Consider the following 27,053-nt stretch of genomic DNA (forward strand, 5'->3'; position numbering starts at 1 on the left):
TTTTGGCTGAAAGATTATACAACCAGACAACTGGCTACACAAATACACTCGGGAATTGTCAACAATCAAATAAGTATGCTTAATTCAAAAGTGAATTTCTGGAATAGTAAGAACAGCATTCATTAGCAGTATGCTTTCAGATGTCACCACATCTAATCCGACAACCCTCAGACAACTTAACTCAGAAAATGACATCACAGAGGATTGGCAGTAAAGCTATTTTCTTTTGAAAAAATTTTAAGCCACATGAAACAAGTTTTAATGTATTTGCACAATTCATTAAATTTTATTAAAAATAATTACTTTGTGCTTTTCAGAAGTGACCCAGAAACTTTCTCTCAATCCATCCAAAACAAGACCTCTTTTAATGGACCCACTGATTACATATACCTTCAGAGTACCTGCAGCCAAACACATGGAGATTGTTTTTTAACTTTCCAAATCCATGTCTATATGCACTGGTCAGTGTCCTAACAGACTCTTAACATTAGTAACTGAAGCCATTCTAAGTGGTCCATCCCTTCACAGAGCCCACTTTCCCCACAGCCACTCTGCTACAAAGTACTGCCCTGCAGTGCATCACACAGCCCAGACAGTTCAGGTGGGAGGCCTACCTGGACTTCCCATCCACATTTTCTCACTCATTTGTGTCCTCTCCTCCCCTACTGCTGTCACTGAGGAGCCCTGACATGTAAGGGCAAGGTGGCATCAGCATGTTTAGCTGATGGCAACTATCGCTGTATCTCAAAGCTGCTGTCCAGCAAAGGAAATATTCTCTATTTGGGAGTTGGGAATCAGCTAAATAAAGTTCTGCTCGGGCAATGACAGTGTGAGAAGCAATGACAGTGTGAGAACAGACTTCGTAGATATAGGCTTGCATTTAAATGGCTGGACCGCCAGGGCAGCTCCTAGCACAAGACTGGGGAGCCACTCTTCTGCTGATCTGGCTCTAATGAGTACTGGCCCCCAGCCATTGTGCCCTCATTCTTAATGCAAGCTGCCACCAAGGGCAGGAAGGAAACCGTCTACAGCCTAACCACACAGTTTCCTTCAAAAGAGAACTCCAGAGGAAGTTTTGATTTGGCACTGCTTCTATTAATGGTCACTGTCTCCCTAGTGGGCAAAGTGACGTCAAAGTAAGAGATTCGACATAGCAAATTCAATCACGGCACTCCAAGCCTAGCTAGCTCTTACCTCCTCTGATCCCACAACAGGGGTGTGTGTGGGGGCGCGTGTGTGTGTGTGTGCGTGTGTGTGTGTGTGTTCTGGAGAATGAGAGCATTAATTAGCTGCCAGCCCTAGCCAGCGCTGCTCCTATAGCTAGCAATTCTAAGAGCATGCTGTGGGGGATTCCCAGAGCAGTAGGCCTCAATTGGGGGTGTGGTGGAGCAGGCACGAAACATGCCTGCATTTTGAAAAAGCTCTGAGAGGTTCCAAGAGATAGATGTTGTCTTGCTAACACCCCATCTTCAGCTGGGAGCCGCTGGCCCTAAAAACCTAGCCTCATTTGACATTCACCAGAGTCAGCCCTACCCTGGATCATCTTAAGTTTCAGGAACTGTTGATAAAAACTTATATTTAAGATCTTGTTAATGTTTTAACCATACTGTTTTGGAAAAGCATACATTTAAATAAATAAAGCATTTACTTAGAAACTCAGCACTAAAGACAGCAATCTTTTTATTCAAGAAGTTAAAGCTCAAAGCAGCTAGAGAACCACATAAACAGACTTTTTCACATTGCAGAGTATTTGTGTATATATGCGTGTATTTAAGAGCATTTAGGAAGAACTAGGGACTGAACCAAGTTGTGCTTAAATTAAGGGTCAAAATGTACAAGAGAAATACCTTAAAGATGCTGGTACCAGCATTATTCTATACAAAATCAAAAAAGGGGGCCCTGGTAGCACAGTGGTTAAGAACTTGGCTGCTAACCAAACAGTCGGCAGTTCAAATCCACCAGCTGCTCCTTGGAAACCCTACGGGGCAGTTCTACTCTGTCCTATAGAGTTGCTATGAGTCCGAATTGACTTGAAGGCAACGAGTAAACTGGAGCCAATGTGGAAAAGAAAATATTTCTAAAACTTCACAGAACCAGGCTTTACTCTGCTGACCACAATTTAGTTTGTGTTAAGAGGCCATTGTTAAGTAGCTCGTGTTTTTCAATACTACATATTTACTTTAAATCTTCTGTTTACAATACCTACCTTATGAAGGAATTAATTAAGCATTATAATTTTCTTTTGAGGCAGAAATGAGAAAGGAAAATGTAAAAGGAATGATATTCCTTGATTTGAAAAACTCCCCCAAGTTAAAGTCCCTCTTTAAAGATGATTCCAGGGTGTAGAGAAAAATATACAGAAGTGGAGAGTCAGCACAAAGTGAGGCTATGGGGTCAGGATGCTGGGAAAACCCTGCACAGTGGCTTTGTTTGCAAGACCTCATTGTGTCATCCTGGTTGTTCTCAGCCAGAGTGTATTATTACCTAGAAGAAGCAAGAGCTGGGTGTCTCATTCTCCACTATTACCAGTACCCAGTATTATAAATTCTGAACAAGTCACCTATTTTATTAACACCCATGTTTAGACGTTTAAAACACCACTGCTGGGGTATTAGACAAATAGTACCATGTTGTAAAGTTCAGAAAATTCCCACTGGCTACACTCTAACTGCATTTGTGGGAATCTGCATGCAAATGTTTACAATGCCGTACATACATCAAGGTGTATTAATCTTACAATATCTATGGTAAGAAACAAAAGCATTATAAGAGCAAGATGCAGAAATACAAAGTGACTATTAAAAAGTATTACCTGTTTCTGAAGGGACTATAGGTATAGAAAGAAAAAAAGAAAAAGAAAAATTATCAGATGAAATGATATTTTTCATGTGCTTCATTTTCTGCTTTATAAACACCTAATTTACAAAAATCTCTAGAGAGAAAAAAATGCATAAAGATTATCTCTCCCTCACCCACACCCATATGCTAGCCCCACCCCCCTACATTACCCCTACAGCTGGCTCCCAAAACCTTCCCTTCCTTCTGATTCTGCGCAGAAACCCAGTCGTTCTGGGCTGATGGTGCCACCTGGTGGCATATAGGAAAAAACCCGCTTAACCATTGTGTCATTTTTCTCTCACTCCACAGGCAACAAACAGACCACGTAGTCTGCTCCCCAACCTTTCTTCTTCTCTTACTGTTTATTAATCCAGACTCGTCTTAGAATTTTTTTAAAGGGCCAGAATGGCAGTGAAAAAGTAAAATGCTAGTGACATACTATAATTAATAGTACAATACAGTAAACTCATATATTATACAGGTATAATATATAATGTAAATATAGATTTATAAAAACTATGAAAATTAACATAAATGGGACAAAATTTTAAAAATCATTTACATCAAATTAACATCAGAAACCCCTGAACGTGCTCCCAGCAAAGTCTCACCAAAGTCCTCAGCTGCCCACTTGATAAATACACAAAATAATTCAATACACTTTTTCCTCAAAAAATGAAATTTGAGACAAATAAGAAAATCTGTTTTAATTACATGGTTCTTCTGATAGGTCAATTATTATGGCATTTTTTTCCAACTATTTTTTTACAGCATTTTCTCATCACACATCATCAGTAATATGGTGGATCTCACCGTGGACCAACCTATATGGTGTAAACATCAGTCACAGTGGGGTCAACCTGGAAAGAAACTTAGACATTCATTTTTCAGCATTTACTGAGTCCCTACTCTGTGCTGGTCACTGAGCTCAGCTGAGCTGGGGATTCGTATCTGACTTAGACACAATCCCTGCCTTTTTCTGTAGGAGTTCCAGGGTGAAGGCGGGTAGTTCAGGACAGGAAGCAAACCTTCTGGAATCTATTATGATGAGTGCTGAAATATAATTATGGACACAGTTGTGAGAAACAAGAGGCTATGGCTTTAGAAGTGACAGCTGATCTATACCTTCAAGAACACAAGCGGGAATTAAGTAGGGGAAAAGAAGGCTCTACCATAGACCAGAGTGGCATTACAAATGTACATAAAATTTTTCTGAATTTTACATTAGTCCATAGGCTTCCCCACGGAAGTGGGAAGAGGGATTAGAAGGGAGATTATACCTTTTTCAAGCCCTGGTGGTAAAATGGTTCAGCGCTACGGCTGCTAACCAAAAGGTCAGCAGTTTGAATCCACCAGCTGCTCCTTGGAAACCCTATGGGGCAGTTCTACTCTGTCCTACAGGGTTGCTATGAGTTGGAATTGACTTAATGGCAATAGGTTTTTTTAGCTTTTGGTACTACCTGAATTTATATACAAGCATATACCGTATGTTTTATTATACAGCTAAAATTCAAGAGCAGCAAAAAGAAACAAGACGGGGATAATGAACACAGTAAGGGCCCAGGGCACATGGACAGAAGCAAAACCAAGGGCACAAGTTATCCTCGGGCAGGAGGGGGGCTTCTAGTGGAAGGATTCTTAACCCTTTATTGATCTGTGGACTCTTGGGATTTGGGGGAAAATGTTTTTAAATACATAAAATATAAACCAAAAACCAAACCCATTGCTGTCGAGTCAATTCTGACTCACAGCGACCCTACAGGACACGGCAGAACTGTTCCATAAAAATCAAAGGAGGCCAATTAAAATGAAATACAGTTAAATTCTTTAGAAATACATTAAGTAATGTCCAGCCAAACCCAAACCCAGTGCTGTCGAGTCGATTCCGACTCATAGTGATCCTATAGGACTAGTAGCAGGTCTAATAATTACTGTAATTTCAAGGATATGTATCAAAATGGTAAAAGTGCTATGAGTTCTACAAGTGCTGAAGTCACAGGTCCTGCTACTACTAGTGGTTTGTTGCCTACATTTGTAATAGAAAGAAATGCTAAATTTCAGTCAAAAGTTAGTAAAAATAAAGATGTGAACTTTTTTTCCCATCCAAGTTCACTGATGCCCTGATTCTCCTCCATGAATTCTTTGGGAATCCATGAAGCCAGGTTAAGGACCCATTGTAAATGCTCTAACAAGCCAGAAGGGCAACCTGCTGTGAATAAACAAAATGAAGTAGACAGAATAAGTGACTGGAGGGTGGTCATTAAGGCTGGAAAAGGAGGTGAAAAAAAAAGATCCGCTTAACTCTCCTGAAGGTCCAGCAAGAACTGGAAGCCCCACATTCGTAACTAGCCAGCACTGTAATGGGACTTACCCCCAACCACACCCAGCAGGGCTGGCTAGAGGAGTGGACAGAGAGGAGTTTGAAAATGGAAGGCCAGGGAAGAGCCAAGGGTCAGAGAACCCTATGAGGGGCAAGAGAGAAGGGGGTGGCAGAGTGAAGGGTAAGAAGCCTATGGTCAGAGTAGACTTGAAGGGTATTCTGAAGAGCAGCAGTCCTGAGTGATGACAAAGCCATGAAAGCAGGATGCTAAAATGGGATGGAGACGAAAGATTTTGAGGCAGCAGAGCTTAGAAGGCTCAGCTTCTACAGCAACAGTGTTCTGTTCCAAAGGACCAATTTAAAAATAAAAGTTTGGAACATTTACCATTTGCAAGCTAATATTTGAAATTATCAGGGTCCTGGCCACAAAGCTATACAAAACTTGAATGCATTCCAAAGGTATACACACCTCTCTTCGAAATACCAAGATATCTAAAGTTGCATTACAAAAAAACACCCATCAATAGCACTCTCCTATTTAAAAATGTAGCAGTGGACACTGTCCATTTTGAATGACCACAACCCACAACTGTCATGCTGTTAGGTGCCATCGAGTTGGTTCTGACTCATACAGACTCTATGTACAAGAGAACGAAACACTGCCTGGTTCTGCGCCATCCTCACAACCGTTGTTATGCTTGAGTCCATTGTTGCAGCCACTGTGTCAATTCATCTCGTTGAGGGTCTTTCTCTTTTTCACTGATCCTCTGCTTTTCTAAGCATGATGTCCTTCTCCAGGGACTGGTGTCTCCTGATAACACATCCAAAGTACCTGAGATGAAGTCTCACCATCTTTGCTTCTAAGGAGCATTCTGGCTGTACCTCTTCCAAGACAGATCTGTTTGTTCTGGCAGTCCGTGGTATATTCAACATTCTTCGCCAACACCATAATCCAAAGGCATCAATTCTTCTTCAGTCTTATTAATTGTCCAGATTTCCATGCATATAAAGCAACTGAAAATACCATGGCTTGCACCTTAGTCCTCAAAAATTAATTCTCACTAGTTATAATTCCTCGCCTATCCAGCAAAATTATTGAATGTTTGCAATGTCACAGTCGGTTTATTTGAGACAACCACACAGGTAACAGATAACAACAAAATTCTAGTCTTTGAGGTTGAATTCGTAAGTTAGTTCCCAAGTTTTTCATTTGACTGGACACTTTTTAGGAGAGAATTAATCAGAAAGGGCTAAAGTATTAAAACCAATGTTTATGAAAAGAATGGGATAGTGCCAGGCTACCATTACTGAATGTTTTGATCAAAGAATTCTACAGAAGAATCCTGATAAAAAGGGGGTAAAACATGGAACAGAATTCAAATTCTCATGAAATCCAGGCTTTCTGGAGCCACTGAGGCTGGATGACCCCCGAAACTACCGCCTTGAGTTTCACTTAAAGGTTTAACGATTGTCTAACATCTTAAGTCTTCTTTAAGCCAAACAAGAGTTGAGCCTTGAGAATTGTGCTCTTTTAAAGAACTATCTATATGGAATCAAACTGACAATAGCAACTCGAAAGGTTAGATAGGAACCTTAGGGGGCAGTGAGTTTATGTTAACGGAGAAGGAACAACTCAGCAAAGGAGGATGAGAATAATTGCATAACTTGAAAAATGTAATCAGTGTTACTGAATTATACATCCAGAAATTGTACAACTGGTGTACATTTTGCTGCATAGATTTTCTCGAAAAAAAAAATTTTACTTAACATAACAAAACCTAACACAGGTAATCCAGGCTCACACATGGTACGACATGGACAGGGAACCAGGATCTATCTCTGCAGCATATATACCTCCCAAACAGGCAACAGAGCCTTCCTTGTTTGTAATCTCTTCTTCTCCCAGAAGCTGAAACCCTTGACCAAACCACAGTCTTTAAAAGTCGTGTTTAAAAAAAAAAAAAACTAGCGGCAAAAAATGTGAACTTCCAGTAGATGGAGACATACGATAGTGACCCTATAGGACAGAGTAGAACTGCAACACAGGGTTTCCAAGGAGCGGCTAGTAGATTCGAACTGCTGATCCTTTGGTTAGCAGCCAAGCTCTTAACCTCTGCGCCACCAGGGCTCCAAAGGAGAACACAGGAGTGGCCAAGGCAATGAGACCCCTAACAACATTTGGCAGGGCAAGCCCAATAAGCTTCCACAATAAAATTAAGAACAAAAGGCCAACCACCTGAATTCCTAAGTTCAGGGCAAATTTTTAAATAACTTCGTACCTCAATAGAAAAGGATGTCTTTTTTTCCAAATGGGGAAGAATGACCTCTGGGACATTTGAACAAGAAAATTGTAGAAAGGAGGTTGTTTCTACCCTGACTAGCATAAAAATAAGTGGATCTCAAAGATAAAGTACCTTATAATCCTACGAGCTCAAACTGAATCAACGTCAAATAGGTTTCATACTATTTCTCACAAACACATCATATACCTAGGTATTAATTCAAGTATGTGTGCATTTCTAATCCAGACGACAGGCGGGACAAGTTATTTACTGTAAAAAGCCTTCAGACTGCCTGTGTGCATGCTTTAATACTTCACTTAACTTTTCTTATTTCTACAAGAATCATTTGGGTCTTATTTTCAACGCTAACACTTAAGATTTTGTTTTTCATGTTTCAAAAGGGTGTCAAAATGCCTACTGGAAGCATATGCCTGTCAGAAAAATATGCCTTGGATATCTACAAAAGCAGTTTTTAGATTTGGCTAGGAATAACTGCTTTCTTGAGTGCCTCAGAATTGAGTAGTAATTACTACTCAAATCATCGTCTATGGCAAGATATCTATGTAATGGAAAAAAAAAACTAGAAATCAAAAGCAAGACTCTAGCCAAACATATCTCCCTGGGTCTAGTGAATGCAAAAACACCTAAGATAAAAAATCAATTGAAGGACAAATATATGTTGAGGTCCTACTGTCTGCAAGAGGGACACATCTCTAGTTATATAAATGTGACTTCTAAACTCCAGAAAATTATAATGCATTGGGGGAGAGCAAACATAATGACAAAAGATACCACACACAGCTTTGTAAAGCTGACTGAGTGTTCAGTGAATGAGACAAACCACTGTTCTCCAACTGTGCTTCATGAAACCCTACAGTTTCCTCAGCAGGCAGAGGGAAAGCGGAACTAGTAGGGATCTAGGGCCTTCCCACAACCCTCCGCCACCACCACTGCCCTGCTTTTAACTGGGATTCAGCACGAGGTTTCACTACTAAAAAAAAAAGGGGGCATGACTAAGGGCGATGGAAAAACTTGGAAATGGATAGTGGTAATGGTTGCACGATGTGATGAACGTAATTAATGTCACTGAATCGTACACGTAAACAATGCTGAAATAGAAAATGTTTTGCTATATATATATTTTTTTACCACACACACCAAAACAGTGAACTGTTCTGTGCCCAAAATAAAAGGTGTACTTTAATGGCCATCGGTATAAAAACTATAGGCAATAAAAACAGATGAGAGATCACAGTGAGCAGGGTAGGTCTAAAGAGCGGAGATTTGAGCTTGGTCTTTAAAAAGTGACTAAAATTCCAATGGAGGGAGGGAGATATTTCAGGTGGAGAGTAAAATCCAGGAGTAAGATAAGCCAGGTCAGAGATGGAGACAGGAATGTCTAGCAGATGGTGACAGGAATGCCTAGCATGCTGAACATGGCATCACTACTGGGGAAGGATGAACTATAAAGGTGATAAAGAGAAGCTCTGCTGGGAAGGGCCCTGAATGCCAACATCCCAAATCCATTCTGTAAGTAAGAGTGGCTACTACTGAAGGTTTTTGAGCAAGAGATGGGATGATAATATAGTAAAAGCAATGCTTAAGAATTTCCTCATCCCAAGATCTATCTGTCCAGAATGACCAGAAGTGATAGAATCTAGAAGAAAAGCTCGTTAGAAAGTCACAGCAATGTACAGATACAATCCACCAATGGGAACAGTGAGGAAGATAAAAATGTGGATAGGACATCAGCAAGCAAAACTCTACAAAGTAAAAGGAATAAAACAACAACTTTCTTCCCAAACTTAAGTCAAAAGAATCCTTACATAATTTTTTCTTCAAGCACCTGATGAAAAAGATCCGAGTCTTTCTGGAAGTGCACTAACAGAGACTGAAAGAACAAATACAGCTAAGCCTAGCCTTTCTAGAACCATCCTATAACAGGTACTTTATGGTTCTAATCTTATAGTATAACAGCCATTCTACTTTATCATTTGCTTCAAAGGAATAGGAGTTTCTGCTCCAGAGGAAGTGTCATAAAATATATTACTTTGAAATTACATGGGAACACAACAAAAAATCTGACCTCCAAATATAATGAATTACAAGTTCTGTTGGAAATTACAGAGAAGAATCTTACAAAACAGACATGCATAAAGAGTACTGGGTATCAGTGGAAAACTAATAAACCAGCTACAAGTGGGCAGAACAAACACTCAAAGAACAGGGCTCTAAGTCTAGCGCCTACTCTAAAAAAAGAGAGTCAAAATAAAGATTTCTATTAGTTGGCTGTAAAGGGTGCAAAAAATTATTTCTACTGTAATCTGGAAATGAAATTAGGAAAATTTACAACAGCACCAAAAAGAATAAAATACGTAGGAATAAAGTTAACTAAAGAAGAGTAATATTTGTACACTGAAAACTACAAAACATTTACAATACATAGGAAAAGTCACATCAGATGACAAAAATGGTGGACAATCACACAATACTGGGAATCATGGACTAACCAAATTGAAACAAATTTTTTTTGGGGGGTGGGGGACCCTCAACCTATGACAGACAGTTAAAAAAAAAAAAAGTTACTATGGCGTCAATTCTGACTCACGGTGACCACGTGTGTGTCAGGGCAGAACTATGCTCCATATGGAGCTTCCCGTGGCTGATTTTTCACAGAAATAGACTCCCAGGCCTTTCTCCCATGGCACCTCTGGGTAGATTCAAACTGCCAACCTCTTGGTTAGCAACCAAGTGCTACCTAGTGACTCCTGTTAAAAAGGTGAAACTCTCCAAATTGATCAACGGATTCAACACAATTCTTACCAAAATCCCAGCTGCTGTTTTGCAGAAATTGACAATATAATCCTGAAATTCACATGGAAATGCAAGGAACCCAAAATAGCCAAGAACAATCTTGAAAAAAAAACCACAGGCTGAGGACTAATACTTTGTGAATTCAAAACTTACAGAAATCAAAATGGTGTGGTACTAGTATAAGGACAGACATACAGATGAATGAAACAGAACTGAGAGTACAGAAAAAAATCTTCCTATTAATGGTCAAATGATTTTCAACATGGATGCCAAGACAATTCAATGGGGTAAAGAACAGTCTCTTTAACAAACGGTACTGGGCCAACTGGATAACCACAAGCAAAAGAATGTTGGACCCCCCCATCTCATTTTATATGCAAACATTAACTAAAAATGGATCATAGACCTAAGTATAAGGGCTAATACTATAAAAATCTTAGAAGAAAGCAGAGGTATAAATCTTTGTAACCTTGGATTAGGCAGGCGCAAGCGACCAAAAAAAAAGATAAATGAGACTTGAACAAAATTAAAACCTTTTGTGAATCAAGGGTATCATCAAGAAAATGGTAAGATAATTCACAGAATGGGATATCCAGGATATATCAAAAAAAAAAAAAAAAACTCTTCAACTCAAAAAGAAAACCCAATTAAAAAATGGGCAAAAGATCTGAATAGACACTTCTCTAAGAAAGCTATACAAACGTCCAAAAAGCACAGGAAAAGATGCTCAACATCAGAAGTCATTAGGGAAATGCAAATCAAAACTCACAATGAGATACCAATTCACACCCACCCACTAGGAGAACTATAATCAGAGAGAGAGAGAGAATAACAGGTATTGGTGAAGATATGGAAAAAATGGAACCCTCACACATTGCTGAGAGCATCGTGTAACGATGCAGCCACTTGAGAAAACGGTCTGGCAGGTTTCTCCAATATGCACTAGCAATTCTACTTCCAGGGTTCCACTCAAGATAACTGAAAACATATATCCTTACAAAAACTTGTACATGAATGTTCACAGCAGTGTTCTTAATAACAAAAAGTGAAGAAAAAAAAAAGAGCCTATCAACTAATAAATGGATAGACTGCTGTATACCCTTACAATGAAGTATTACTCATTAATAAAAAAAGGATGAAGTTCTAATACATGGTACAACATGGACGAAATCTTGAAAACATTATGCTGAGTGAAAGAAGCCAAGCACAAAAAACCACATATTTTATGAGTCCATTTATATGAACTGTCTAGAATAGGCAAATCTATAGAGACAGAAAGGAAATTAGTGATTGCCTAGGGCAGGAAAGTTTGGGAGGAAAATGGGGTTTCTTTTTAAGGTGATGAAAAAAAAAAAAAAAGGTGATGAGAATGTTCTAAATTGATTAAGGTGACAGCTGCACAATTCTGTGAACATAGGTAGTTCCCAACTTATGACATATTGAAGTCACTTATGCAAGTGTTTTTTTTTCTTTGGTACATTTTATTGTTAGTAATATGTACTACATACAGTGTTGCTGATGTTATCATCCTCAAATGTTCACTCCCAGATGTTCGTTCAAAGATTGGATTTATAAAGGTACTGATAATAAAAGGCAATAATAATGAAAACTAAAAAAAAAAAAAATAGTGCTATCGAGTCGTTTCTGACTCATAGCGACCCTACAGGTTTTCCACGGAGCGCCTGGCAGACCTGAACTGCCGACCATTCGGTTAGCAGCCATAGCACTTAGCCGCTACGCCACCAGGGTTTCCAACTAAAAAAATACTAAAAAAAAAAGGTATTCAATTTACTTCAGGATCGACTTATGCGAAGTGGTAGAAATAGAACTGCACCCTAAGTCGTGGACTACCTGTATACTAATAAAAAATTGAATTTTACAATTTAAATCAGTGAATCGTAACACATGTGAATTATATTTCAATATACATGTTAAAGGAAACCCTGGTAGCATAGTGGTTGCTAACCAAAAGGCTGGCAGTTCGAATCCACCAGGCACTCCGTGGAAACCCTGTGGGGCAGTTCTACTCTGTCCTATAGGGTTGCTATGAGTCGGAATCAACTCGACGGCAGTGGGTTGCTGTTGAAATACTAATACTGTTCTCTATAGCCCAGGTAATGAAGACTAGGTGACAGTGGTTCCAAATAAAAGAAAAATTTACTTGGTTGAAAGCTAGAGGTATTTCAGGGCTTGAAATCTTTTTATTTCTAAAATGCAGTCTTGTGGCTCAGAAATGAAGAGAAGTATCAGTATTACAATAGCTCAGATCCTACTTATTAGTAAAACTGTGTGTCCTAAGAGGACAAAAGATACGTTTTCTGACTAGACAGGATCCTAGGCTGTCTTGCTTTAATCTCTTATCAGAAGGCGTGTGATTCAAGAGACTAACATATATGTTTATGTTATACATATATGTTTACATATAAGCAGCATCACTGGTTTTGGGGATTTGGGGCTTGATGCCTATTATATCTTCTGATCATTCAAAACAATACAAATTTCAGTAGGAAGAAAGTTTAGAGTGGAAAACAAAAATCCACTTTTGTCTACTTCATACTTATTTTGACAACTTTCAAGTAACAATTGTCACAGTACAGGGACTGCTTCTACTTCTCAAGCACACTATCATGCATGCAAATCAATAAATGCTTGCTTGACTGATATTATACATCCAAACAGTGATCTTAGCCCTACATACTAGCTGGTTTATATTAACCTGAAATAAAGCTATCTAAATAACGTCTTTGCACACTGCCTTGTTCAAAGCTAGTATTAAAACATAGGCTTCCTTAGAAATAGTGCCTATCTGTCTCAGAAACTGAACTGTACTGATAGTTTACGGCTTTAGTCATTTCTTCTGGTTTTAAATGACAACCAAATGGTAAAATTAGAACAAGTTCAAGGCTACAAGTCTCAAATTCCTGCAATTCCTTTAAAAGAAAAATTATGTAAATCAGATTTTATTATGGACTAAAATCACTTTTAGGATCTAGTTACGGTGCGCTTAGTCATATAGAAATAATGGAAATAAAGATTGCACTGCTTAAGAGCTACCTTGAAAAGACTCAAATGTGGCATTCACTTAAAAGAAAGCAACAGATTTTTTACAAAGCCGACACAATTCCAAAACGCAGCATCTTAAAAAAAGCGGGGGGAGGAGTCCTCTCTTCCTGAGAGCTATACGCAACTTAACTTTGAAGACAATGTCACTGTTCTCTGACAACAAAATAACAGACTAGAGCAGTAGTTACTTTTGACCATGACCTCCATAAAATTTCTGAGTTCTATATCTCAAAGTAAATTTACCACTCGAGGAAGAAAGGACAAAGCCAAAAGCAAGAAAGCTGAGGTGGAAGCTATCGGGACAGCTGAAGCAGGCAAGAGATCTAAAGGATGTCAGCTTCAAAACTGCAAGTACAGCAGACGGGAAGCAGCAATAATGAGCTCTAAGATTCCCAGTAAGCCACCTGAAAGAGCTCCTGAGCAGCAAGCAGCTAAGGAAAAGAACAGTGTATCACATCAAGAGCCTTTAGTTTCAGTCCAAATATCCCCTGCTGTGTTTAAGACACAACACATACACACGCACAGGCGAACACACACACACACACACACACACACACTTACTCAGTCGGTTCTAGTCAGAACCAACTGAATCATTTTGTTTTGTTCTTTTCTCAGATCAAGCCTCAGTACTCCTTTGACCAAAGTCTGGAAAGAATCAACTGATGTGGAAAAGCAAACCCCGAAGTACTGTTTAAAGTTCAATGTCACTATCCCTCTTATGAGGAGTCCCTGGGCGTAACAACATGGTTTAGGGTTTGACTACCAGCTGTAAGGCTGGCTGTCTGAACCCACCCGGAGGCACTCTGGAAGAAAGACCTGGTAGAAAGGTCACAGCCTTGAAAACGCTATGGAACATGTGTGCAATCGACTCGATGGCAACCAACGACAACAACATCCTCCTTATGGAGCCCAAGGAAAAAGCGTAGAATATGACTAGGGAATATGACATTTATCTCCAATCACCATACCATTTAATAAAAATCCAGGGTACAGGGTTCCACAACAAATGCCCATTTAGCTTTGATTCTACAACATTTGATCAAATGTTTGAATAAAGCGCTTGGAGCATGTGGCTCTGTTTCTGCTGTGCCAGTTTGCTCCAGAATGGAATAACAGTGAAGAAACCTCATTTTCTTCCTATACAAATTGAATGATTATATCTGTGGAACTATGATTAAGTGGCCTCGCCATGAGTTGGAATCTACTAGATGGCAACTAACAGTAACAATGATAAAGTGAGAAAAGAATGGAAAAAAAAAAAATGCCTAAGGGAAAAATATATCCTATTTAACTATAAACCAGCAGTCCTTATTATCTCTCCCAATATATTCTCTTTATGAGATGTCTACATTAGATTCTCTTAAGATAAGTATTTTTAAGATAAATGATATCATCTTAGTTTTACTTGGCCTACTATAGAACATAAAAAGGCACTGAAATTAATAGTTTAACATTTTTAAAGCAATTTTCACAAAACCTACACTTGCTTAATTAAAATTTGAGGTGAAATTGTTGAAAAAAGCTTGAAATGCTGCTGTATGTGACTTCAAAAACCAAACATCAGGAAAAAAATTTTAAACTCACAAATGAGATTCCTCTGAAAGACACAAATGAAGGTTAATGGCTGAGACTCCACAGGAACAAATGTGCACCGAATGTACAGCCAGGCTGATTACTATAAAACTCACAGAAGAGCAAGAAAATGTGAAAGCACAATTAACCAGGTTTGCTGTATTTTAAAAAACAAGGTGACAGATCCCACAGACTGTCAGATTTCTGACCCCTGCACTATCTACAAAAGAGATCAAAAGAAATTGTAACAAAGATGCCAATAGAAAGGTACACTCCGTTTTCAGCTTCTCTATTAGACTCTGGCTCAGGACTCCATTTTTGGGGCGGGGGGAGAGACTTTAAATTGTGCCATCTGAAAGAACGAAATGACTCTAATCATTCATTGTTTGAGCACCTTTTGTAAAGGTACTGTTTTAATCTCAAAAGCTAAAGGAAGAGAGAGAAAGGGAAGGGAATCTTGTAGAAAAGCTATGGCAAAAGGAAAAAAAAGTAAAATCAGAGATGTTCAGGAATCAAAAAACAGAATTTAGCAACTGAGCTGCAATGAACATTATCACTCAAGTATAAAGAGTCCTTTTTACAACTTTCTCTCCAACATATTCATCTTTCTCATTCTACCAGGGCAGCAAGCTGACAGATGAAAACATCATACTCCACTGCTCTGAATCGACCTTTCTTTGACTGCTCGTGAGATGGCCCATCATTCTGTATGGTCACTGGCCATTTGGAAGACTTTTTATTCTGTTTTCCCAAGATTATAGCATGTCTTTTAAAATTTATGGTACTTTTGAGCACATTTAAGGCTTTAAATTTTTTTATAATCAAATATCTCAATATTTTACTTTGATGGTCATTATTAGGAAGTCCTTACCTACCTCAAAATTAGCTCTAGAATTTTTATAAGTTTTTGGCTTTGTTGTACATTTCTATTTTAGATCTAGATCTTATTTTGGTGATGGGGTAAAGAAGGGATAATTTCCCCCCAAATGTTGTCCCACCACCAATCACTGAATAATCCACCTTTACTCCAAATTTAAAGGATCACCTTATTAACTAAATGCCCACGTGAACTTAGTCTCTCTTGGCTTCTTTATTCTTTGCTACTACGACAAACACGTTTTACTTCTTACAGTTTTACAATACATTTTAATACTTGGTAGGGCAAGTCTTCCTTCTTGATGCTTGTTGAAAAAAAATCTCAGAATTCTGTAAACACATATAATCTTATAAATCATTCTGTCAATTTCTAAAAAAAAAAAATATGAGATATTCTTTTTAGATTACTTTAAGGACAAGTGAACACCTTACTTTTCATTCACATATACCATGTTTCTCCATTTAGTCAAACTTTTATGTCCTCCAAGTATCCTACAGTCTACAATTTATCTACATAGCCTACGTTTAATTCTAGACACTTAAATTTTGTTGCTATTGTGAATGTGACATTTTCCTTTTTTATTGTCTGCTTCCATATATATCTCGAACGAAGACATCTTACTCTTACTAGTACCAAACAATATTTTTGCATTGTTTGTCTAAATAAAATTCCATTTCATGCTACAGTTTTTTTAAAATAAGTGAATAATTACTATTCTGACCTTGGCATACATATGAAGAATACAGAGAAAATTTCTATATGTTCTAAAAATGCATACAGAAACAATACAATTTTAATAAATGGAAGGAAGTCATATTTTAGTGAACATCCAACACTTTCCTATTATTTACCTCAGACTACTGCTTTCTTTCCATCACCTGGCTCTACTTCAAGCTCAGTAATCTCAGTGCTATCTCCATACTTGCCTCAGTAGATGTTAGTTTCCATTTACTACGCTGGCCCCAGCAGGGACACATATCCATTTCTTCGTAGCCCACAGCAAAGCTGAGGTAGTGAAAAGAACTTTCTAATGTCTCAGTTAAAAAAGAAGAGTATTGCGACATGGAGAGTAATTCACAGTTGGCTCACTAGAACTGGCCACTATCTTGGTGGGTGGCTAGCCCCCAACCACAAGAGCACCTGCTCATACATCACCCACCTGCCTACCTACCTCAGAGGGCAGGCAGAGCAGGTGCTGATCACTTGACCAGTTGAGAGGCTGCCGTCTACCCAGCTTTAACACTTCCTGTTCAGAGCCTGCTGCGCTCCTAGCTACAAGCATGTGCCTGCCCTAGTAGAGCACCACCCATGAACGAATTCAGAACACAGTTAGACTCCTCAGAATCCAAGGCTTTCTAGGCCAATTCCTGCTCTGGGGTGTGCCTTTTCCTTAGATGACTTAAATGGCATTCCTAATATCACACCCCTCTTCGGAAGAGGTCCCTCTCTATTACTTGTGGGGCTTTGCCCTATCAGACCAACAGGACAAAAATGTCAGAACACAATAGTGCAACAACAGAATAAGACAATCTATATGACTTTATTTCTCGCTGCTCTCTATTCACACCTTCATATTCCAACTCCTCCAATCTACCCAACTCTTCACATTTCTGAAATCCATTTGGAATTCAAGGCCACCTAGTTCAACATGGAAACCCTGGTGGCATAGTGGTTAAGTGCTACAGCTGCTAATCAAGAGTTGGCAATTCGAATCCACCAGGTACTCCTTGGACACTCTATGGGGGCAGTTCTATTCTGTGCTAGAGGGTAGCTATGAGTTGGAATTGGCTCTATGGCAGTGGGTTTTTTTTTTTTAGTTCAATATTCCATTTCTCTTTAATTCCTTCACATGCCTTGATATCTCCAACTCTGGAAATGCCTAGAATAGAGCTTCATAACATGGCATGGATGAACTCCCTAGGGGAACTGTGAACACCATGGAATTAAATGTATAAGTTATAAGTGTGTTTTTTCTAGGGTGAGGGTATACAGTTTCATGAGGTTCTCAAAAGGGACCCAAAATAGATTAAGTCTTGTATTTCTTTGTACTGTCCATAGCAACAAGCACAGCAATGAACACATTCCAGAGCTCAATAAATATCTGTTGGCTGGCTGTACACACAAGACCACTTGTAGCTTTCATGCTCATTACATAAATCAGTGCTTCTTTAAAGTTTGTGAAGTGTATGTGAAAGCCAATAGTTTCATTTATTCAAAGACATACATATTAGTCTATACTATGTGTTAATGCTATGGTAGTTCTGGAGGATAAAGAAAAGTAAAGGCAGTATGTACACACAAAGAGCTCAAAATATAATGAGGGAGATAAAAACATAGGTATAATACAACATGGCATACGGACAATGATACGGAGATGCTGGGGAGGGGGCTTACATGGGGTAACTGAAATTATGAGAGCGTATGAGCGAGTGTCATGTGGTAAAAACAGTGGGGAAAAAATAAACAGTGGGAACACAAACATTTAAGGGCAGTATGAAGGAGCCCTGGTGGAAGAATCGTTAAGCATTCTCTGCTAACCAAAAGGTCTGCAGTTTGGACCCACCAGCTGTTCCATGAGAGAAAGATGTGACAGTTTGCTTCAGCAACAATTACAGCCTTGGAAACCCTATGTCCTATATGGTTACTATGAGCTAAAATTGACTCAATGGCCATAGGTTTGGTTTTTTTTGTGTGTGTGTGTGTGTGTGTGTGTGTGTGTGTGTGTGTGTGAAGAAAAAGCTGCCCAAGAAAAGGCAGGGAAAGAAAGATCAGTAAGACACAGAAAAACAGAGAGTATAACGGCACCAAATCCAAAAGAGCAGAGTCTGAAGGAGGGAGAAATCAACAGTGTCAAATCCAGTAGCAACGTAAGGACTGAAAAAGAGCCCAGAGAACCTAGCAATTACATGTCTTGGGTAGCCGTAGAGAAACGGCCAAGTTTTGAACATAAAACGCAGATTACAATGGGTTCAGGAGTCAGCAGAAAATGAGAGTTAAGTTTGGATGGGAAAGGAAGAAAGACAGGATACTAGCCAGATGGATTCAGCGTAAGCAGGTATCATTTTTTGAATGAGAGGGACTTGAGTAGGTTTTCAGTCTAAAGGGAAGGAGTTAGCAGAGAAGCAAAGGTAAAAGAGCAAGAGTTTAGGAAAGGTAGAAGGGACAGGGTCGAGGGTATGACTGGAGAAGTTGGGCTTGAACAGGAAGCAACACATCCCCACTACTAAAATCAGAGGAGAGAGAATAATGATGGCAAGTGGAAGGACAAAACTGTAGATAGGGAGGGGGCAGGAAGTTGATAATGGAGCTCATTCCCCCCCTAGCCAATTTTCTCATTCTATGACTTTCACTAAATGTGACAAAAAAAAGTAATCCAATTTGAATGGTCGCAAACAAGGAAGTACATGAAATTACAGACTGTTTTGGGTACATTGGAGGCAAAGCATGAGTTTCAAGCCATCAGTTTAGGGACAATGCATGTCCAATATTATTTCACCAAAACCAGTATAATATGTATTTTTGATCAACCACTTTCACAAGTAGGCTGCCTCAGCACCAAATGCAGCAGGGCAAATGATCTAGACTAAGAGTCGGCTCACATTTTCTGTGAAGGACCAGAGAGGAAATATTTTTGGCTTTATGAGCCGTACAGTCTCTCTTACAACTACTCAACTCAACGAAAGCAACCACAGATGACACATAAATGAATGGGCACAGCTGTGTGCCAATCGCATTTTATTTATAAAACCAGGCAACAAGCGGATTTGGCCCATGGGACTTAAGTTTGTTGACCCTTGATCTCTAGGCTGAGGGCACCAGAAACAATGTGGCAGAAAGAACAACGTGGGGCAATGGAATTAAGAAGTAGAAGAGAAGCCACAGGACTGAAACATACTTGAGTCGCAGTAATTAAATCAAAGAGCAAAACATGAATAAAGAAACAATACAGGAGTGTTGGGAAGACAGGACAGCATGGAAGAAAGGAACCGAGCTAACAGGCCGACTCCGAGGTAAGGAGCGCAGAGACGGAGGCAGCTGATGCCCCTAAAGCAGGTGGCAGACAAGCAGAAAGTGAGGGTCCCAGTCTGCCTGCACTGGGATTCACCAACAGGATAAAACACACATTGATTTTCCAGGAATAACCTGACGGGTCTCTTTTAAGTATCTGTGCCAAAGGGGCCCACAAGTGACAAGATATAAAACTGTTTTTCGTTTTGCCCACAAATCAAAACTGGCACATGTATGTAACATTTAAGAGAGCAAATAAAACTTACCCACATTATGATACAAAAACATCAATTCTTTCTAAGCCTCTTTTATTCATTTGCATATATCTAGGAATATGACAACTTTTAATATTTACTGAAATCAATGAAGTTATTAGCATCAGGAACTAAAAGTCACATTGACTTTATTCACTATAGGTTTTCCCAAAAATAAGGCCAAAGATTTAAAAACGAAAAGAATCTTGAGTAATATGATAATCTGCATATTGGATCCTTGTGTTTATTTTTTTTAATTTGGCTTTATTTGTGGGGAAATCTTTTAACATTAATGCAGATGAATTCTGAGACACAGTTCAGCTAAACAGCACATCAGAACACATAACTTACGTCATCACAGTGCAATGTTTAAGAACATGTCTTGGAGTTAGAGAGAGCTGGGGTTGTGTCCTCACTTTGGCAAGTTAAACTTGTCTCAGTTTCCTCATCTATAACATGTGAATAATAATTATACTCACTTCAGAAAGAAGCTGTATTGATTAAATGAAAAAAAAAATGCATATAAAGTACTTTGCACAAGAGTCTGACAAAGGATATGCATTGGAATTTTAGTGAATATTATCAACCTTAAGAATTGGACAGTAATATTACAGAACAGACTTATGAGAAGCTAGAAGCTCAGAAAGGAAAAGAATATCCCTCTTCTTTTTAGGAAGCTACAATATAATATTAGTATTTCAGTTATCACTCACACTAATTCTTTAAAAAACTCAAATCCATCTGCCCATTCAAGTTGTAGAAAACAAGTACCAAACTGATGTCAGGAGAAACTATTTGAGATAATCTCCAATTCTGAGACAGAAAGGGTATCATGAAGCAATGAAAGAAGGCACAAATCCTCAAGACCCACAGAGAGCCACTGCTAGGACCTCATCATGTGACACCCACGGCACCTATCCCTGCCTGCACTCAGCACCACATGCCCTGAAGTCCCAATCTCTTCCCAGATGGCTAAACTGTGAACTCAGCATTAAACCCCACCTTCTTTTACTGAAGGGAACTAGAAATTTAAGTTGTTGTTGTGTGCTGTTGAGTACCTTCCAATTCGTAGTGACGCCGCTATAGGACAGAGTAGAACTGCCCCATAGGGTTTCCAAGGCTATAATCTTTATGGGAGCAGATCACTAGGTCTTTTCTCCTGTGGAGTTGCTGGTAAGTTTGAACCACTGACCTTTTGATTAGCAGCTTTAGTACCTGCACGCTTAACCACTGCACCACCAGGGCTCCTTAGAAATCTATTCTTTAATGTAAAATAATACGAACCTAAAAGCAGTACTAAATGTCTTTATTTTTATAATTAATAAACCATGCCAATTAATTATCCTCAAAAAGATTTTCCCATATTAACAGTATCTCCAAAATAATATGTGTCTCTTATAGAGAGGACAGCTTCTACTTGTCTTAAGAGACCTGAAATTCTAAACACTAGTGTTATTCTCAGGATGCTAAACATTGGACACATTTGGGCAACTCACTAAGCAAGTACAATCTTTAAATAAAATACCTGAAAGCACTACTATATTGGATATCCTTACCAAAAACGTGTATTTTTATGTTTATAGGAAAACACATCCATCACTTTATTAGTGAAAGATTTCAAAGATATTAAGCCAGTCTGCATTTTCTTGGCTTTCTACAATGAACGCGAATTTAAAAACATAATAAAGGTTTAAAGACATTAATTTTTGAAGGGGATTGTCACAGATTGAATTATGTCCCCCCAAAAATGTGTGTATTAACTTGGTTAGGCCATGATTCCCAGTATTCTGTATTGTCCTCTGTTTTGTCATTTTAATTTTATGTTAAAGAGGAATTAGGGTGGGATTGTAACACCTTTACAAGGTCACATTCCTAATACAATGTAAGGGGAATTTCCCTGGGGTGTGGCTTGCACCACCTCTTATCTCTCAAAAGATGAAAGGGAAGCATGCAGAGTTGGGGACCTCACACTACCAAGAAAGAAGCACCAGGAGCAGAGTGCGTCCTTTCGTCCTTTGGTTCCTGTGCTGAGATGCTCCCAGACCAAGAGAAGACTGATGACAAGGACCTCCCTCCAGAGCCTACAGAGAAAGAAAGCCTTCTGGAGCTGACGCCCTGAGTTTGGACTTGTAGCTTACTAGACAGTGAGAGAATACATTTCTCTTTGTTAAAGCCATTCAACTTGTGGTACTTCTGTTATAGGAGCACTAGATGACTAAGACAGGGATCAAACAATGGGCTAACCAAATACCTCAAAGTAACATTTACAACTTTTCCAAATTTTAGAAATGCCAGTTCACTTTAAAAAGAAAAAAAAAGCATATTGTGAATGGCTATTAACTAAATGGCTGGTACTCATTTCTGTTGTGGTCAATGTTTTTTCCAAGAGTGCTATGAAGTAAATTATTAAGCTAAAATTTTATTTGTACTTTTGTCTTATGACCCAAAGCCGGTTTTTAAATATGAAACAGTGCAATACTTCACAGTATAAGTATAGATATAAATAATTTTGTGCTCCTAGGCATAAACAACATCAACTCCAGAGCTAACAACTAAAAAAGACCTGTTTCCTTGTGCTGGCCACTGAAGGCCTCATAGACAAAAAGCTGTGAATCAAAGACAGACATTTGAGAAGATGCAAAACAGAACACTGTTTCATCAGAATTTCAAAGCAGCTACAGAGTACCTAGCACTGCTAGTCTCTGAAAAAGCAAGCTAAATATGGGGGTGAACGTTGTTAAAGAGGTCCAAGAGAAAAGGCTTTCACTTCCTGGTGGCTTGTAACTTCCCATCAACAGTGCAAAATAATCAGCCCAAAACCAAAAGGGCTGTTGGTATAGTTTTAATAATAAAAATCAAGTTGTAATGAACTACAATTTGCAGTAAAATTACATATTTGGCTATAGATTTTGGTTTAAAAAAATCATTTTAATAGTTTTAGAACCAAGTTCAAAATTGCTCAGGAGAGCCTTCAGCTTGTTACTGAACACTCCGCACTGCAGAGCACGTTCTCCAAATAACCAAAAAAGCCAAACCCAGTGCTTTTGAGTCGATTCTGACTCATAGCGACCCTATAGGACAAAGCAGAGCTGCCTCATAGAATATGCAAGGAACGCCTGGAGGGTATGAACTGCTGACCCTTTGGTTAGTAGCCGTAGCACTTAACTACACCACCACCAGGGTTTCCGAACAAACCACAGCAATTCCTGTATTTTCCTCAACGAACACCTGAAATGGACTCAATTTTTAGTATAGCTATAGAACTGCTTTTAAATTCTCAAAACACAGTCCAATGCTCTAAAGTTTTTCTTTAAATATGCATGTTCTACTTTAAAGACCAGAAGGCCCTTTCTAAGGGAGAAAGATAAAAGCAAAAAAAAAAAAAAAGATAGCACATTAATTCAAAATCAAAACCCTAAGGAACTCTACATTCGACAATCATTTTGCATCCACACCTCTAGGCTTTTCTGTCTTAGCCCTGTGCTTTAGCTTCTTTCCAGACATAGGCTCCCTTATAAACAACAGCATTGCAGACCAAATGGAACAAGACATTTTCAGGTGAGTATACTCAGTAGCATTCTTGACCAGGAAACTTTAGAAAATCCCTTACAAACTACTTTTAATGGAACACAAATTCAGTTATTATTTATGATATTAAAAGTACTAATTTTCCTAATAAATTTAAAGTACTGTGTACCAAAAATATATTAAGAGTCTCACTTTTCTAAAAATTTTTTTTTAATCCGGTTTACTCTAGGAAGCCTATTTAAAAAAAAAAAAAAAAAAACAGTCTATATGATAACTATGGAATCTTTCCTCGAGTATATCTAATAAACCATGAGGCGTATTTAGTAAATGAAAACCCACCTCTTCTTGCGTAGCTAGAGTCCATATCTTTAAACTGTACCACGACAAAGTCTGAACACTTGAACAAGATACTCTCCATTATTTCTTCACGTTTTGGCCCCGAATTGGATTCTGTACTCTTCTCATGTGCAGCATCAAGTACCAAATCACACTAAAATTAAAAACACAAGTAAATATTCAAAACACTTAAAAAATAAAATTCAATAGGAGTTCTTTAGCACAGCAAGGTCTCTGTTATTTTTCATATACCTTTGGCAAAAACAATCTGTCTCAAAAGAGCCTGATAACCATACCCTCTTCTCAGAAATCTGATCTGCTATTCATTCATCACTGAAATATTCCCAAGTTGGCCCTTGCTATCATGGTGGATCTTAAGTACATTAATAGTGAGAAGGGGGGGAAATGAACTGACTCAAGTCCTCTTCTAGTCCACAATGCTTGAAAAAGGACAAAATATTTTAATAATCACACAGATCACAATGTCTTTGATTACACAGTTATCAACATACCCAGCTCACAACTATAAACCGCTAAATCAGAAACTAATAGTCACTATCCTGAAAGCCATAAAAACATACGGTAGTTGACGATTCATGGGTTTTACATTAACAAAAAGTAAAAATTACCTTAGGACTGTATGTTTTAAAAACTCCTTCATATATACCTCCATTTTTCACTTGTACTTCACATTTGGATCCCTAAAAACACACAATTACTTTATCAAAGAAATGGTAGTCACACAGTCACAGGGGATAACTGCTTTCATGTCAGTTTTTACAGCTCATCAGGCTTCGCTAATTACATATTCACTGACAAAACTATAACAATGTTTAGGCATTAAAAACACACTGAACTCTCAAATTCTTCAGGGGGCCCTAAGAATTGACAGCATGAATTCAATACTGAAGTTAAACATTTCTGACCCCCAGCTACACTAGGTGACAAGAAAATAATGCATTACAGAAGACCAGCAACTCTATTATTTTGTACAAAGGGTTAATAAGAATCCTTTTACAGTCAGTTACATTAGCAGAGATGAAGAGAGTCCTAGTCACCCTGATCGAACGAACATAACCTAAGAAATGATTACTTTGAGAATCATTCATACACATTTTAACTTCATAAAATTACTTTATACTACTCCCTAGGCAGTTTATTCCCAATAATCTGATCACTTACGACAACTGACGTAAGTATATGAACCATCCTCATGTTTGCATAGATTCCATCAAATGAAATCTGGAATATGAAAAGACATTATTAGAAATCAGAATTTATACTTGTATATATTTGAAAGTTAGTATTTGTTACAGAACTTTTAGATAAATTTATAATACTTCACATGTATTAAAAGGAGAATTGGTTCACTATAGTCTTCTGTTTCCTTAGAAAATAGTAGTTCAGGTTTTCAAAAGTGAAATCGGTCATACCAACTAACAGTATTTTGACTATAAAAGTAAAATTAAACTTCCAGATATGCAAAAACAAAACCATGGGGAGAGAAGACAGATCAATGGTTGCTAGAGAGTAGGGGAAGGGGTGACTATAAAGTGGCACGAGGGGTCTGGGGGCACAGAACTGTTCTATTATCTTGATTGTGCTAGTGGTTACATGATGGCATGCACTTGTCAAAACTCACAGATCTATACACTAAAAAGGGTAATGGGGGTGGTACCACCTTCCAAGACTATCTCCTCCCAGTATACCTGAGTCAAAAACACAGTGCCCAAAGATCTGATCAGCCACAACACTCCATATTACGTTTTACATATTACGTAAGTGTGTGTCCTCCCGATTCTTATGAAGACAATCTGTCCCAACAATGCAAAGTCTCAAAAATAGTGACAGCTTCTCGTTTCTTTCTTCTATCATGTGGAAATTACACTTTCTGCCTTTCATGCCTAGTTTAATTTCAATGATAAAGTTCCTGAATTTAAGACCAGAAGGCCTTTCCAAAGGAGAAAGATAAAAGCAATACAAAAGATAGCACATTATTTCAAAATCAAAACCCCAGAGAACTCTGAAAACTAGTCCTTGACGTTCAGCTTATCTTTTGGGGGATTACTCAGATTTATTAAAAATTTTTATTAAAAATTATTATGCATGACAAAATACTCTTTATAGGCATTTTTACATTGTATACGTAGTCATCATCAAAAAACAACGCACATAGCTAATAATTTTGTACTAAACTATACTGATCTATAAAGGCTTCTGAGCTATATAATTCAAGAGGATTTTTCCTTTTTTTCCCTTGGCTTTTGGTCTATGGTTAGGAATCACATTTTAGTTACCATTTCTTTCAAAGAAATAACATTCAAGTTACTCACCGTAGGCTGAGGAAGTCCTTTGCTACTGTTTCGACCTCTGAAAAGATTAAATATTATGTTTATTAAACTCAACAGGTTAAACAAGCTAAAATATTTTTTTTTTATTTAAAATATTATATAATTCCACTCAAATAAAGGACAGACTATGGGTGGGAGGGCTCCTCTAGTATTAAGTTTCAAGCCTAGCTAAGTAATGCCTCTTATCTGTGCTTTGTTGGTTCAAAGGCCTAGGGGAAGGAGAAAGAAGGACATAAGAATGAAATTTTATCAAAATCAAATAAACGAAGTAAAAATAAAAATAGCCTATACTAGAAGAAAAATACTAACCCTATACATGAATTAATGATGATCTTTACTCCAAAAGTAACAGATCAGGCTGTCAAAGGGCTACCTAAGAACAAAATATAAATTCTACTTCTGATTTAACCAACACATCTGACTGACACTAAGGCACCTGCCATCTTTTTTCCCTGCCTTTAAAAATGTTAATGTGCTTACAAGTGCAGAAAACCATTTGAAAATAAGTCATATAATTCAAAGCACTTTCAATTCTAAATAGTAAGTGCCTCTGTCAGGGTCTATACAACAAGTACCTTTCACTGTCAACTCCCTCCCCCTACAACGATGTCACACACCAAAGTCAGCTGTCAAGTAATTTCCAGTAAGAATTCTATTTTCAAGTGAATTTAATTATAGAACACAATGCAACCTGAGGCTTGTTCCACTGGAAAAGATTAGGCCCCTTAGAAATCATAAAAACATTAATAAAGAAAACTACTACATTTCTCATGAATATTAACTACTCTAGAATATGACTGAAATCTCATT

The 27,053-nt window shown here is 38.2% G+C and overlaps 1 protein-coding gene across 13 annotated transcripts in view; it reads right to left on the minus strand.

Annotated features, from left to right (window-relative positions):
• The window catches only part of ATXN2 (ataxin 2), a 119,680-nt gene that overhangs the window by 61,429 nt on the left and 31,198 nt on the right, over window positions 1-27,053 (minus strand). For 6 of the 13 annotated variants that reach the window (XM_049866800.1, XM_049866797.1, XM_049866796.1 and 3 more), the window contains exons 2-6: window positions 26,226-26,262; window positions 25,075-25,134; window positions 24,522-24,593; window positions 23,896-24,046; window positions 2,813-2,827 (exon numbers count right to left, since the gene is read on the minus strand). In XM_049866800.1, the coding sequence (XP_049722757.1) occupies window positions 2,813-2,827; window positions 23,896-24,046; window positions 24,522-24,593; window positions 25,075-25,134; window positions 26,226-26,262 (335 nt within the window). Of the gene's footprint in view, window positions 1-303; window positions 2,785-2,812; window positions 2,828-23,895; window positions 24,047-24,521; window positions 24,594-25,074; window positions 25,135-26,225; window positions 26,263-27,053 lie in introns of those variants that run through there. The other 7 variants (XM_049866793.1, XM_049866792.1, XM_049866790.1 and 4 more) reach the window with 2 other exon arrangements.

This window comes from Elephas maximus, chromosome 22 (genome assembly GCF_024166365.1).
Source record: "Elephas maximus indicus isolate mEleMax1 chromosome 22, mEleMax1 primary haplotype, whole genome shotgun sequence".
NCBI classification, from domain to species: domain Eukaryota; kingdom Metazoa; phylum Chordata; class Mammalia; order Proboscidea; family Elephantidae; genus Elephas; species Elephas maximus.